The 16073-nt window shown below is 48.1% G+C and overlaps 1 protein-coding gene and 1 long non-coding RNA gene across 2 annotated transcripts; both read left to right on the forward strand.

The window, feature by feature from the left end:
- Positions 1-2553: 2553 nt before the first annotated feature.
- On the forward strand, positions 2554-6897 carry LOC124475359. Its single transcript, XR_006956917.1, has 3 exons — positions 2554-2777; positions 2979-3074; positions 6845-6897. It is a non-coding gene; the product is annotated as an uncharacterized LOC124475359 (long non-coding RNA).
- A 5544-nt stretch (positions 6898-12441) lies between these two features.
- LOC124475816 lies at positions 12442-13704 on the forward strand. The gene is made up of 2 exons (XM_047032651.1): positions 12442-12545; positions 12846-13704. Exons 1-2 carry the CDS (start codon positions 12442-12444, stop codon positions 13702-13704), a joined length of 963 nt encoding a protein of 320 aa, XP_046888607.1.
- The last annotated feature ends 2369 nt before the right edge of the window (positions 13705-16073 follow it).

A 16073-nucleotide genomic window follows, 5' to 3' on the forward strand; every position in this document is an offset into this window, starting at 1 on the left:
AGTAATGCCATGTACCACTAGTCGGAGCCAGACAAAATAGAACTGCAATAATGCCATCCACCACCAGTCGGAGCCACAGACAAAACACAACTGCAATAATATAATCCACCACCAGTCTGAGCTCACCAACCACCCAACTGCCACCAGCCGGATCCAGGCTAGTAACAGCTGCAACCCACTGTCACCAGTCAATGCCAACCACCAAAATAATTGTAACCTGTTGCTGGTCGTAGCTGTGGGTAGAGTCTCAAAGATCCATACATACACATCAGTATTAGAGAGAGAGAGAGAGAGAGAGAGAGAGAGAGACAAGGAGTTTAGTTGGCACCGGTAGGTCTCAGCTCCTTGACCAGAGAGAGGTAAAGAGAGAGAGAGACATAGAGAGAGAGAGAGAGAGAGAGAGAGAGTGTGTGTAGTGCAAGAGAGGGGAGGGGAGGAGAGGGGTGGGGAGGTGTGTGAAGGGAGAGAGTGTGTGAGAGGGGAGTGGTGGGGAGGTGAGGTGTGTGAAGGGAGAGACGAGAGGGTGTGTGAGAGGGGAGGGGTTGGAGGGGAGGGGTTGGGAGTTGAGGGGAGGTGTGTGAAGGGAGAGAGTGTGTGAGGGGGGGAGGGGAGGGGAGAGAGGAGAGGAGGGGGGAGGAGAGAAGAGGTGGGGAGAGCGAGAGAGAGAGAGAGGGCGAGAGTGAGAGAGTGTGTGAGAGGGTAGGGGTTGGAGGGGTAGGGAGTTGAGGGGAGGTGTGTGAAGGGAGAGGAGAGGAGAAAGGAGAGGAGAGGAGAGGAGTGGAGAGGGGAGGAGAGGAGAGGGGAGGAGAGGAGAGGAGAGGGGAAGGGAAGGGAGGGGAGGTGTGTGAAGGGAGAGTGTGTGAGAGGGGAGGGGTGAGAGGAGAGGAGAGGGGAGGGGAGAGGTGCGAGGGGAGAGATACACATGTTCCCAGCATCACCTTATCTCCCAAGTTGACACTTTTACTCCCATGAGCTGACTAGCTCATTGTGCTCACACCAGTCCCTGAGCGTCACAAACTCGCCTCCCAAGTCAGTTTGCCTGACATCTGCATTCTTGTCCACACACCAAAGTTACATTTCAATGTTTCTTATCTGTTACTTTATTAAATCAATTGATCACATTCAATATTTGTATCTTAGTTATTAGCATTACAAAACATGTGTGTTTACATATTCATATTAGATATTGATTGGTATAGCAGCATTGATCAGCAGTATAATGCTATCATTCCCTCACAAACACCAGGTAAATAAAGTGTATGCATTTAGAGCAATAGAAGGTAGTTAATTTGATAGTTCAATTTCCCACATACCTGTCACAATGTGTGTTGTAGTTAGCCATCATCTGAGATCTATAACCTTATTCTGCCCCGCCCACTTTTCTCATCTTTTTGCACTTCTGTTGTATTGGCACTTCCTGTTTACCGGGGATATCGTTCAATTCAAAGGAGAAGTCCTGCTTCTAAAATATTAAATAACTAGGTCGATTTGTGCCAGATGTGTTTATATAAGTGTTTATGTTATTCGTTTGCCGGTCAGATCGCTGCCCTGCGCTCTGCTGCGCTGCGATAAGTTACATTAGCCACAAATATAAGATGATCTAACGATTTCACTGCACGGCATATGCATTTGCTATACTTTGTTTGAAAGCTTAGGTCCTCTAGAATTCAGTCGTTTGATTAATTTTACAGTCAGTACATGTATTTGAAATTTCCCCTGCTAACATTGTTAGCAGTAGAACGTTAGCTTCTTGTTTATCTACTTGAGGCTCTAGTTTTTACATCAGGTCTCTGCTATTAGCCATAAACTGCAAATGTATGAGTGACAAATTACACAAATGATGTAGTAATAATAAATAATAACAACTTTTTCATCGAGGGTCTTTGTTGCAAGCTTTATGCAACATGTTAAAACTTACATGATACAGGGTGTGCTCTAGTAATCTTCCCTCCTATCTAATGGCAATTAGAAAGACTTAAAAATAATTGTAATGTTGCGTTGATTCAAAAGCTTTACATTACATTTAGATGCACTGCAGTAGTTGTTTTGATCACAGCCATGCCCATACATTTGGTTATAATCTTGTATCTACAAATATACAATACATCGAGAATACTAAAACATACTAAAATATAACCTAGGTAGTTTATCTCTTATTACACACTTGATGTTGCAGGTGATACGAGCAGACAAAAGGAAACTTCAGTGGGTCTTTTAAATTCAGCGCCTTCAGCCAGATCCTCAACTTTGGTTGGAGGTCGGTGCAAAGTTTGTCGGCTCACAACACTCGGACCTCTTCTTTCCATGGTCAAAACAATGATAATTACAGGGTCTGACTCCGTTTTTTCCAGCTGTTATGGCAGCCACAAACTGCAGTTGACGCTGGGCATCTCAATTAGCCTCAAATTATTACCAGAGCCTGTTTAAGACATTCTCTTTACCGTTATAAAGTGGAAAGTATCTCAACCGGAAATGAGAATACGCGGATGGCCACGCCCATCGTGACTTCCGGAATAAGGTGAATACTTAGTTATAAAAGGTATGTTTTGATGTTATAAAAGGTATGTTTTGATGTTAAGGCAGAGTGATTGAGGTAACTTCGTTATTATCAGGTTTGCTTAGAATACCAACGCATCAACAACCAGCAGTTGAGAGTTGAACTGTATGCTGCATTGGATCGACACACAGATCGTTTGCTGGCTATAGCCAGACAGATGCAGGGGAAATTTGGTCAAAGTTCCCAAAAGCTGTCTTCCATCTTGAAGGAATATTCTCAGGTAAATTATAGAAATGCTCCTAGCAGATACTGAAGATTAGTACAGGGGGAAATATGAGCATGTGTTAATGGGTCAGAATCGTCCGAAATAACCCTGATCAAATTCTGATCCTTTCTATATTATACTTTATTTTGTCCACCTCAGCTTGCTAGCATTACATTGCTGCTCTCAGTTTACAAAACCCCTCATGTTTCAATACAGCAAACACAACACATAAATGTGGACCGGATTGCAGTTCTGCAGTGTCTACCAGTGCTGCTGCAAGAAGACGACACCAAGCTGTTCTACACCTGCAAGGTGGGCTAATATTCACTATACATGGGCAAGCAATTGTAGTTCGGGCATTTAATTGAAAATGTATCTATACCAACATTGGCCGCGTTTCCCAGATTCGTTAAGAAGCTCTTAAGCGCTAAGATCTTCTTAGGAGCGCTCTTAAGAGCGCCGTGAAAGAAGGACGTGTTTCCCAGAGTCGTTCTTAGCTTAAGAAGATCTTTCACTAAGAAGGAAATGTAAGATCAGCCTGACCCACTCTTAAGAGCCTTCTTAGCGACCAAACGCTCACTGCAGCCGCGTCATGGAAAGTTGTATCTGACACAAAGGAATACTAAAACCATGTGTGATGATAAATGTGCGGCCACAGCTGCAGAACACTGACGCAAGAAAAATAATAGCATAAGAAGAAAAATAACGATATAAAAATAAACAATTGCCCATGTGTTCCTGTAGCTACATAAATAAAATGAATCATTACTATCACTCATTACGTTTTCACAAACATTCGGCATCTGCATGAGTTTACATTAGATATAAAAACATCAACAACCCTGTGGTATTTCACAGATAACAGGGAAACTGACAGGTGTAATTGAACTCGGCAGGAACCTCATCAAGAGATCGAGGCTCCACCTCAGTCTATACGTAAAGGCGTTGCTGAAGTCCACGCGAGTGAGACACCATGGCTGCAATACAGCATATTCTCGCTGCTAACCAACAGCGTCGCCGTGCGCGAAGCCAGACGGTTTATATAAATGCATATGTGCGTCAGCACCACTCCCCATTGAATGTGCTGTCGGACCGTGGGGAGCTTCCTGGAGGTGGTGGGGGACGGCACCGGCCTCAGCAAGGCATCGGTTTCACGGAGTGTGGCAGCCCTGACACCGATCCTCCTGCGCCATGCCCGGACACACATCCAAATGCCCAACACATGGGACGAGGTCCGCCAGGTCCACAGTGGATTTCACGCCATGGCTGGGATCCCCCGGGTAATCGGTGTTGTGGATGGCACACTCATCCCAATCCACAATCCCTCCCTGGTGGATCTGTGCTGGATTGGGAGGAAACACTACGCTGCCATCAACATCCAGGTGGCAGTGGACCACGATGGCCTCATCACTGACATCGTTGCCAGGTGGCCAGGAGGCACACACGACAGCTTTGTGTGGGCCAACTCAGCTGTGGGGCAGATGGCTGGCAGAGGAGAGTTCGGCAGGAGCATCTTCCTCGGGGACAGTAGCTACCTTCTCCGGAGTTACCTCGTGACACCGATGATCAACCCAGCAACACCACAGGAGGAGAGGTTCAATGAGGCCCACACACACACCAGGACCCACATTGAACGGGTGTTTGGCAGGTGGAAGGGACGTTTCCGATGTATCCATCGTTCGTCGGGGGGGCTGCGCTTGTCACCTGCAAAGTGTTGCCACGTGATTGTTGTCACAGCCATGCTGCATAACATTGCAGTGCGCGTTGGCGCAGATGAGCCGCCTCCTGAGGATGAAGATGGGGAATCCTCAGAAGATGAAGCCCCCAACCTCACCCCCCGCGAAACCCGAGCAGCACTCCACCAAGCTGGTGTCCAGACCAGAGAGGAGCTTGTCCATCTGTTTTGATGTCCATCATCCCCTACCCAGTCACCACGCACTGTTATCAGCACCACCCTACTCCCAACAATAAACCACCTACCACTACCATCACACAACCCATATCAACTATCATGTATAGGGCTTGAAAGCTAGGAAATGACGCAAAATGATCCACACAACACATGGTTGAAAAGGAAAAGTAGTTTATTCAACAACAAAAATTAAGAGGAACAAAAAGCAGTGGCACCTCTGCCTCACCTGCAATGAAGGGAGATTGAATAGTGAAATTGAACAGGATACATTGTGCAATGCGGAGAAATGAAATAGAAATGCCCCTTACCTCCATCCTGGGGGAGAATTATTGGGACCGATATGGAGGGACGGTTGAATTGTGCCTCGGCCAGTGCGAGCTGTCTCTGTTGAAGATCCAGCTTCTGGCGTTTTATCGCCACCATCTCCTCCTGGAGGGCAGTCTGTCTCTCCAGTTGGCCCTCTATCCCCCGCAGCACCACCAGTTTCTCCCTTTCTAGTTGCACCAGCGTCTCGCTGCAGGTGCAGGTCATTATGGGGGGCCGCCTTCTTAGGCCTCCCCGCATGCGGACACCGGGCCCTGCTGGTTGGCGCGCGGGGACAGGTCTTAGATGTGGGGGGTGGTCCTCTCCTGGGGACGTGTATGTGAGTACTCCGCTCCCAGATGGCTCCTCCTCCTCCTCGTCCTCACTGTTCCCCGAGAGGCCCTCGTCCCCAAGCATATCAATGCCTCCTCCAATGCCCTCAGAGGCCGTCTTTCCAATGATGGAAATAACTTTTTCCTCTTCAGGGGTGAGGGTTGTAGCACCGGGTGCGCCACCACCTGTGCCCATGGTCTCTCGCCTTACCGTAGCACTTTTTTGGGGGGTTTGGCTCTGAAATTCCTGCCATTTCTTCCTGACCGCACCCCAGTCCCGGAGACCACAGGGGCTAAAGGGGGACATCCTTTGTGCTATGGCCTGCCAAATGCGTTTTTTTAATACTAGGGGTTTTTTACCCTTTGTTCCCCCAAAAAGGTCATCCCGGTGCTGGCTTACCTCGTCTATTAGGACGGCCATCTCCTCGGGGGTAAAGGAGGGTGACCTCTTACCTCGTTTCGTCCCAGTTTTTCCATTCTCACATATGTGTGCCTAGCCACAGGGGGGTATATATGCGTTAATGGGCTTGATTACTACTTGAATACACCTGTTAGCTGTGATCACACACACACACGAGCGCGTAGCCTAATTGCACCTGTGTGTGGGGACCACAGGGTGTTGTGTGTGATTCATGCGCTAATAAAGTGGTGGGTGATCGACTTTCCTGGCATCGATTGATTTAGTTTCAACACCACGGCGGTGGACAACTCCCACTAAGAGCTTCTTAAGAAGCTTCTTTGGCGGGATCTTGAGAAGGCAGTTAAGAACGTGTCTGGAAAACACCCCTATCTTAGCACTCCTTCTTAGCCGAATCCTTCTTAAGAGCCTTCTTAAATCCTTAAGAACGATTGAATCTGGGAAACGCGGCCATTACGACTATCTTAACTGTTTTAATATGACATATTGATATGTAAGAAAGGACATTGCTTTCACATTAAATGCACCAGAAATACAGCAATACATCTGAACTCATACTAAGCAAGGAATCACTGCAAGCCATGTCTGACGTTATCCCAGAAAGATAGTCAGTCATCATTCCACACAGCACTTTCTTGTGATCAATATAGTAATCTACACTACCCCTTTTCGTTAGGTACAGACCTTGAGCCAGGAGGGGATTAGTTCAGTTTATTGTAAAGAACAAAAGCGGAAGGAAACAGCTAGCTTGATTCAGTCCAACATAAAAATACACACACTGATTAACACGTTTTATCAAGTTTTTTTATCTGTACGCAAATAGAAAACAAGCTAAGCTACTTGCCTCATAGCTACACCGGAGCTTGCTTCACATGCAAACACAAGATTGATATATAATCTTGTCATTTAACAGCAAAAAATCGCATTTAGCTAAGGTCAAAGTATTATTTTAAGCCACCCTAATTTCCATGGCAGATTTTCTTTTATGCACACTTTTTGGTAACACAAAATAAGGTAACTATAGTACTAGGGGTTGAACACAAAAGAACAGACGATGTGTCCATCACAGAGTATTTAATCAAAGTTGTATTTGTCCATTTGTTGGCATATTTTCCAGGAGGGTGCAGACCAAGGCACTACTCTTCAGAGATCTGCTGCCATTGTGTCCGTCATTGCTGACAGTGAGGATGTGAACATGGTGCCATTCCATCCACCTTGTCATGGTATTCCTCCAGGATCAGATTGTCTTGCAGGAGGCTGAGTGCTGGGCTGATGCTTTTTTGCACGGCTTGATGTATGTCCTCCAGGCTGAGTACTCAAAAGGTATGACACGTACTTCTGAGTTCATTCTGAATTTTTTTTCTCTCCCTGCCCCAGGACTCATTCCTGCGTGGACTCCTTTTGGACCCCCCCCCCCCCCCCCCAGTTATGATAATCACTTTTCCCTGTTTCTCCCCCCCCCTCTGCCCCTTTAGTTAGTTATTCCCTTCCCCATCTCCCTGATCCTAACCACAACCAATCCCCCTTCTGCCTAAACTTAACCTTCCCTCTTTCCCCCCCTCCCCCTTCTTCTTTCTGTTCTTCTATTTGGTGATCCCCTTCCCCACTCCCCTGACCCTAACCACAACCAAATCTTTCCTGGAACTTAATTTCCTTTTCCCTATCTGGTACCCCTTATAAGCACTTTTCTTTGCAATACCTCTACCTCAAGCTCTTTCTACTGTGAACTTTATTTCCCCCTTATCCTCGTGTTTTCTTCACCCCTCCCCCCTTTTTTCTGTCTAGTTTTCAAATTTCCACTATTAGTTTCTAAATAATCTCTGTGCTCGTGCACCCTGGGTGACTTGTTTCGCCTAGGCACTTCCCTTCACCTACAGCTCAGCTCAGCCTTCAACACCATCATCCCTTCCAGACTGGTCTCCAAGCTTGTGGACTTGGGACTAAGCACCTCCCTCTGCAAATGGATCTTCCACTTCCTGACGGGGAGGCCACAGGTGGTGAGAATCGGTGACCGCACCTCATCCACACTGATCACAAGCACAGGCACCCTCCAGGGCTTTGTGCTCAGCCCTCTCCTACAATGCACAGTTCCAACCTCCCTGTTAAGTGTGCTGACGACACAACCATTGTGGGCCTCATCTCTGACAGTGACGAGTCAACCGACAGAGAGGAGGATGATACCCTGACATCATGGTGCCAGGACAATTACCTCTCTCTCAATGTCAGCAAGATAAGGAGATTATTGTGGACTATAGGAGGCGGCAGGAGGAGAAGCATACACACATATGCTTCTTCACACCAGTGATTGCTGACACACCACGCCCCCTCCCAACCCCCTTCACCTGGCCACCATGCTTCGTCGCACCCCTGACTGCCGGCATGTCCCCCCCAAAACCCCACCTATACCTCTTTACAGGACGGGACTACTATCATCATCACACACCCTCTCATCCCAAGGAGGCGTGTGCCTCATCCCTAAAGAGACGTGTACCCGCATTCCGCACAGTCCACCTTGTTGGACATACGGGTTTGAAGGTGGTCAGATGTGTATCTCTAGCCTGGCTTCCAGCCTAACTTGCCCCGCCCACAAAACAATTTGGTCTGGAGGGGCTCGTATTGGGGTCAAACTATATAAAACCAGGATCTGGGCGGACCAATGAAATGGTCAGGGTGGGCTTTATACGATGATGGACAGATGATCAACAGTAATGTAATCACCCACGTCACGAAAGAGCGCTTGGTTTGAATTCGTTTTCAACAAACAACATATTACGTTGCTCTGATTGGTTGTAGGTCTATCCAATTGAGCGAAGAGGCATTTGTTTTACGAGTTCGGTTGAAACACGCCCCATAGTCACAGCCCAACGGAGAGCTTTCAGACTCATATTCTGACTAGAATTATGAGTATGACAACGTCAGGCTAGTGTATCTCCTGCCCTGGCAATTGATTCAAACATGCTCTTAAACTTTCCTGACTGGCCATAGAGAATACCTAACTGATGGACCCAAGACAGAGAATCCCGGATAAGTGGGGAGGCTGAGCAGCCAGCCTGTGTAATCAGATTCAAACAGTGTGCTCCACAATGCACATACAAGGCTAATGGCTGCTGCCTCCTCACAATTGCCTGTGCACCTGTGTATTTTCCTGCCATGTTTGAGGCACCATCGTAACTTTGCCCATGTAAGCCAGACATGGGCAAATTGAGCCTCAACAACACACCAGTTACCACTTTCGCAATGCCCTCGCCTGTTGTCTCCGACACCCTGTATAGCCCAATAAACTCCTCGTGAGGGACAAGGTCATGGTCAACATAACGCAGGCAGACACTTTCCTGTTCAGCACCAGAGACATCTTGAGTACCATCAACAATTACTGAAAATTGTACAATCGGAAGAGATCCAATCTCAGCTGCAATGCCATGATGTTCAGAATTTCATTCTGTGGTTTTGGGACTGTGTACATTGTGGTACGCTCTGTTAACCATTTCAGTAAAATGGGATCATCCTCTTCTGCCCTAAGTTTCAAAAGCTGGTATAAATTCCCATTGTCATCGGTGTGGCCTCTAAAGGCTTGTCCCTGTCTTGCAACATGCCGTACCGAACTAACTATTTTCATCAAGCAATGCCTCGAGTTCTCCTGCTGTTTACCCCACGCGCTGGATAACTGGGCGCTGACTGGATTTAGCTGGTGTGCTGTTACAGTTGCAAAGTGCCGATGGCTTTGGCTGTTTTGATGTGCTGTGAATTTTACAATGGCTTTTTTCCAGTTCCTAAATCCTTTTTGGCCAAAAGATGGTTGGCTTGAAAACCCTCGGATACAGTGAAAACACAACACACCTTTTATTGAGATGGATTATGGATTATGGTATTATGATTATAATGTAGCCAGGGGAAATCGCGTAACCATTTCTCTTGAAATGTTAACACTTTGTTGGCAAGAGGCGGTCCTATGAATTGTGGATGTGGCTGATATGGTTCTGTGCCACTGAGGTAGCTATACTGCTGCTGCTGCTAATGGCAAAAAGGTTGACCCCCAGTCCTGCCATGGCTATGACACTGTTATCTGAAGTCTCTTTCCCTATCACCACCCTCACTGACTCACTGTCTGTTTCCTACTGAAATCATACGCATCATCTGCTTGAATTCACACAGTAATAGGCCTACCTTGACTGACTGTACTTTTACACATCTCTGTTGTAGTCAAGTTTACCCTGATACAAAAATCAATTAGCAATGGAACACACAGGCATATTAATTATTGTTACATTCATCAATTCTATTAAATCAGAAAAGGCAATAAAAGACTGCTAAACCTCAATGACAACATATTATTGATTACATTAATATATTAATATGTAAGTCATTTAATCTTCCCTTCTCCACACTCTACAGCAGCCACCCAGCCCCAGGCGGCGCTGCCAGATCAATCTTTCAATGCCACTGCTGGCATTTTATTTTGATGGCCACAGTTACCTGAGGGTGGACTTCAGGCTCTCCAGGGACTCCTTCTATGCCCTCATGGCTGTGCTGGGCACTGACTGTGACCACGGTTGGGGCCCAGAGATCTCCTGTCTAGTCTTTCTTTTCTGGCTTGCCAGCGCCACCTCCTATCGGGTGGTGGCCAGGGCCTTCAACATGCCCCGGGCCTCCGTTCACCGGGTGGTGCACAGGGTGAGTGCGCAGATCGCTGCGCTCTTGTCCACAGTTGTCCAGCATCCTACTGCAGAGGAACTCCCGCACCTAGGTGCCCGCTTTGCCTGTCTCGCTGGGTCAGCAGCCTTCAGCAGAGTGGTGGGGGCTATTGATGGCTGCCACGTCAAGGTGAAGCCCCCAGCGGAGGATGCTGCCTGTTATTTCAACAGAAAGCTGTTCCACTCCATCCAGCTGCAGGCCATCTGTGATGACCATTGCAAATTCATCGACGTGTTTGTGGGCTAGTCAGGGTCAGTGCACGATGCCAGGGTCCTGAGAAACAGCCCCATCTACATTGAGCAGTCCTACCCTCCACCAGGATACTGTATCCTTGGGGATGGTGGCTACACATGCCTATCCCAACCCATCTGCCTCATGACCCCCTTCAGGCAGCCTGTCCACAACCACCTCCAAGCACGCTACAACTGCTGCCTGTCAAAGGCGAGGTGTGTTGTGGAGAGGTCCTTCGGGATCCTGAAGACGCGATGGCGGTCCATTTTTTTTAAGGCTCTGGAGGTGGATGTGAGGTTTGTGCCAGAGGTCATTGTGTGCTGCACTGTGCTCCACAACATCTGCCTCACCAACGGTGACCTGCTGGAGCCAGATGCGGATGTGGGGAGGGCAGCAGTGGACCAGCCAGCACAAGAACCAGCACCAGCACCTCCAGGAAACGTCTCTGGGGCAGAGAAGAGAAACACAATAGCCATTCAGTGCTACGCTCCAGACCACGATTACATTTAAATGACCACATCAAATGCTTATAGGGGGTTCTGAACTCCCCTATAATTGGCCAACAATCTATGAGTTTGAAATAATTCTTAACCATTTTTTTTTGTCAATATACCTTTAAAACGCCACAAGTTTTTAGCCTAGAGACCACCCACAAAAACCTTGAACCCTTTACCTTTCAAATGTATGCAGTTTGAAACTAGAATATAAATAAGCATTTTATAGAAATAGAACTAACCCCTGGCACATTTCAGTCTTTGACTGAGGTTTGAGCTCCTAACAGCCCGCCCGCCCATTAGCAAATGACAGCTACTCATATGATAAGGGTATGGTAACTCAGTGATGGCAATCACTATTGATTTCCTAGAAAAGTCAAACAGGCCTCAGTCCCCTAAGGGTTAAGTGTTAATAAATAAGTCTACACTCTGAAGTGACCGGGCTTTATTATTTTTTCTGAGCGGCAAACTTCTCCAAAAGGGCGAACTTCTTCTCTCTAGCGGCTGCCTCCCTTTCTCTGGCGGCTGCCTCCCTCTCTCTCCTCTCCTCACTCTCTCTCAGCAGTTGACTCTCTTCCCTCTCCAGGGCCTCTCTATAACGCCTCTCCTCTTCAGCCTCTGCTGCTCCTCCATCCCCTTCCATGCCTCAGAGAAGCTCCTGTCACTGTTTTTTATGAGCTCCACAACCTCCACAGTGTCTACCCTCCATCTTTTTGAGGTTGACACTGTGGAGGAAGCTTCACTTGATGGTGTGACCCCCGGCTGGATGAGGCAAAGAGGACAGGCGGGGTCACAGACAGCCTGGCCCCCAGTGCCTCATCCATCAGGGAATACCATTTCCAGGAAGCGGCAGTGGCTCCACCCCCCTCTGTGCTGACACCCGTCCGGGGGTTCTTGAGCTCCTGCGGATCCACAACATCATCTTAATCATAATATATTGCATGCATGTAAATACTCACTAGCCATGCCATCTCTACATTGTGCAAATGTGTTACTCTACAGGGGCACAGTTATGATAAAGGAAGATGATTTGTTGGACACTAGGCTTAAACCGACCTTGTATTTGTGGACAAGGTTTTCCCACCTCTTTTTAACAAGCTTTTAACAAGAATATCACAAGGGTTTCTCCGCCAAGGCAGCCCTGTACGTTCAGCGGTTTAATCTGCGTCTGGACTGGTCTGTGCTAGATCTAGAGCTGGTTGGCCGCACAATCACCGGGGTTCGTCCCCTGTCCTGTGTAGTGTGTGGGTCATTCTCCCATCCTACGGGGCTTTGCCCTCTCACGGTGCCTTCTAAAATGGGGGATCCTTCCCGTGATGAGAAACCTGGGTCCAGTGGCACGGAGCGTCGCTCCTTCAAACGCCAGGTGGTCAATGCTGGTTCCGCTCCTCCCGTGTGCATGTATTTCAATGAGGGGGTCTGTACCTATCCTAATTGTCGATTTCTTCATGTCTGCAGTCAGTGCTCGGACGCCCATCCGAGGTCGACCTGCCCGCGTCGGTTCCGACCGGCGGGCAAGGCCAGGAAATAAATAATCATCCTTCTACCCCCGTTGACATTGGTAGTCTGTCTGAAGAGTGGTCACCCCAACCGTTGTTTCGTGAAATACCTACTCACCGGGTTGCGGGAGGGGTTTATGGCTGGGGTGGAATGTGTGCCCACTGTCACTCATGTGTGTAATAACTTGCAATCGGCGCTCAGAGAGCCCGACGTGGTCGATACGTTACTTGCTAAAGAAACCGGCAAGGGGTATTTGTTGGGGCCGTTTCCCGTGTTTCGCGTCAGCCCCATTGGCGTGGCTACCCGCAAATATTCTGGGGAAAAACGCCTGATCGTGGACCTGTCCGCTCCGCACAATACTCAGGTCCCTTGCATTAACAGCCTGATTCCGCCAGAGCCGTTTTCTCTGTATTACACTGACATCGAGCACTCGATTCGGTTAATCAAACAGGCAGGCGTGGGCGCCTGGCTCGGGAAGGCCGATATCACCGATGCGTTTAAAGTGATGCCCCTTCACCCGTCGCAGTGGCACCTGTTTGGCATTAAATGGCGGTCGCAGATGTACTTTTACGCTCGCCTGGCTTTTGGCTGCCGCAGCAGCCCATGCATTTTTGACACTCTGTCCGAGGCGCTGTGTTGGGTTTTGCTGAACGTGCACAGGCTGCCGTTTGTCCTGCACCTGCTGGATGACTTCCTGGTGGTCGGTTTTCCGTTCTCGCCACCGGCTCGGTGCATCTCGGTGGTGAAGGCAACTTTTGGGCATTTGGGCGTGCCGCTCTCGGAGGAGAAGACGCAGGGGCCTCTCACGTCCATCGAGTTTTTGGGCATCCAGTTGGACAGCGTGTTGATGCGTGCGTCTCTTCCGGCGGAGAAGCTTGTACGGATGCGCGCTGTTCTGGCTTCGGCTGCTGCGTCGGTTTCGATGACTAAACGTGATCTTTTGTTGTTGCTCGGGCACCTGAATTTTGCTATGCGCATTATTCCCCACGGTCGGTCGTTTGTTTCCCGTCTGCTAAGCGTGGCTAAGTCTGTTCCGGCGCTGCACGACATTGTGCATTAGGATGAGGGTTGCCGGTCCGATTTGCGTTTTTCGGCAGTGCTTTGCGAGCATTGGAACAGTTTGTCGTTTTTTTACACAGCGAGAAGGAGACCTCCAGCGCCCTGGCGTTCTACACCGATGCGGCGTTGTCCATTGGGTTTGGGTTTTTTTCCGCGGACGAGTGGTTCAGCGAGTCGTGGCCCGTTGAACTGGAGTTTCTGGCGCTCGATTGCAAATCCACAGCATTGTACGAACTGTATCCTATCATTGTAGCGTGTTTTTTGTGGGGTAAACACTGGTGTAGGAAGAGGATTGTGGTGTTGTGTGATAACGAGGGCACGGTGAACATCATCAACAAAGGTAGATCTTCCGTGGCATTGATCAATAAATTAGTGAGGCGTCTGACCTGGACATGCATCACAGGCAACTTCGTGTTGCGGGCCGCATACATACCTGGGTTACTCAACAATGTGGCTGATGCTCTGTCACGTTTTCAATTTCAGGAGTTCCGGGCATTATGTCCGGAGGTGGAGCCGGGCGGCCTGGTGTGCCCAGCGTTTCAGGAGACACTGTTAGATTAGCCAAGACGCTAGAAGGCTACATGACGGTCGCCGCCCGATACATCCAAGCAGGCTTAGGCAAGGGCACATTAAAATCTTATTATTGTGCTTGATTGTATTACTGTTTTTTCTGCTGCGCACTCAGTACACCCCATAACCCGGTGAACCTGCTTGTCGTATGCGCCTATATCGTTCACTGCTTCACCTCCCGGAAGCTCCAGCCGTCGACAATCAAGGCAGCGGTGGCCGGCATTCAGTTCCATCTCAGATGTCTGGACCCGTCTGTGCAGAGCCTGTTGGGGAACCCGTCGGTTCGGCTGCTATTCAACGGGCTGCGGAAAGAGCGACCACAAGGCAATGACAGGCGACTTCCCATAACCCTTCCTGTACTTCATCACTCGGTGTCGGCTTTGCGGGCGGGTTGTTTTAACGCTCCCACTGATGTCATGTTAGAAGCTGTGTGTCTCATGGCTTTTTATGGGTTCATGCGGTGCGACAAATTCACTTGTCGGTCAAGCACTTTTCAAATTATGCACGATCTCACCCGCGGCGATTTAACCATGGATACGTGTATGTACACAGTGGTGGAGAAATTACAAGGCCGGCGTCGAGTTTCGTAGTAGCAATAGCCTCGACGATTTAGCAAATTTTGGTGAAACTTGGATAATAAACATTAGCCAGGAACACTATGTACACTTTAAGCTAAATGTGTATAATTTTTTAGGCCAATTTGATGATTGTGGAATATAGTCAAACCTTTGTAGTAATGCAGAGGAGTAGGCTAGCTCTTTGCTAGTTTTTTTCGACGTCACCCAATCGGTGCTTGTCAACAGGCAAGCAACAAACCTCGTCTTATATCAACCATTTTAGTTTTTTTTGTGAAGTAAATAGTAACTAGCAATACTATGTTATATTTTAGATAAAGATCAGCAACTTTTTTGGCCAATTTTGTTGCTTGTGAAAATGTGCCTGAGGTAATGTTAGGTTAGGTAGAGTGGAGACTGTTCAGACCTGCCAGGAAACTGGTGTGCTGCTGGAGTAGGATAAGTTATCTAGCTTGTTGGTTTTCTCATGTAATGAAACTGTAGGATATCCTTCTATATTTTAGAAGATGCAGATAGCTATACATACATGATTTTAGGATGTGTGTGGGAGGGCTGTCCACAGTTTGACATTAGGGTTTGTCTGAAGGCCTTTGATTATTTCATGAGTAAGGATTTGGGAAGAACACACTGCTGGCTGCCAACTTGACATTTTTTTCTCCATATTGTAGAGATGGAGGGAGACTATGGCACCCTGCTCAGCACCCTCAAGAGGAGGAGGCAGCTGACTGCTGATGAACTTAGGTTCACAGCAGAGGAGGAGGTGACTCATGAGGGCATGAGCACACAGGAGGAGGATGAACTGGATCAGGAACTGTTGGAGGAAGACGAGGAGGAGGAGGACACGATGGAACCTGATCCTCAGCCAGGAACATCAGCTGGGTATGTATGAATGTGTATTGTTTGTTTCGGTTTCTCATGTGACTAATACTTAGGAAAACACTAACACTGTTACTTTTATTATTTTGGGTATGGCTAGCCATTCTCACACAGGTCCCCGGTCAGCTAGAAAGCGTAAAAGCTTCCCTGACTCAGTTTCCTATCCCTCCTACTCCGACTTCGATTCACAGGCACCAAAACCTTTCCCGTTTACGCCTAGCCGTCCTTGCGGTATTGACTTAGATAGCGTGCGTCGGGGTGTGCGGTCAACTTCCAACAGGATGCTGCGAGAAATATACTTTTTCTGCTTGCTGTTTTTTACTCAGACTTTAGTTGCTGAGATATGCGG

The sequence above is a fragment of the Hypomesus transpacificus genome, chromosome 13 (assembly GCF_021917145.1).
Source record: "Hypomesus transpacificus isolate Combined female chromosome 13, fHypTra1, whole genome shotgun sequence".
Taxonomy (NCBI): domain Eukaryota; kingdom Metazoa; phylum Chordata; class Actinopteri; order Osmeriformes; family Osmeridae; genus Hypomesus; species Hypomesus transpacificus.

Coding starts and splice junctions, on each gene's coding strand:
- LOC124475816 (XM_047032651.1), top strand. CDS start 12,442: ATGGGGGATCCTTCCCGTGATGAGAAACCTGGGTCCAGTGGCACGGAG. Junction 12,546..12,845: donor TCCGCTCCTCCCGTGTGCAT/GTATTTCAATGA, acceptor ATCGGCGCTCAG/AGAGCCCGACGTGGTCGATA.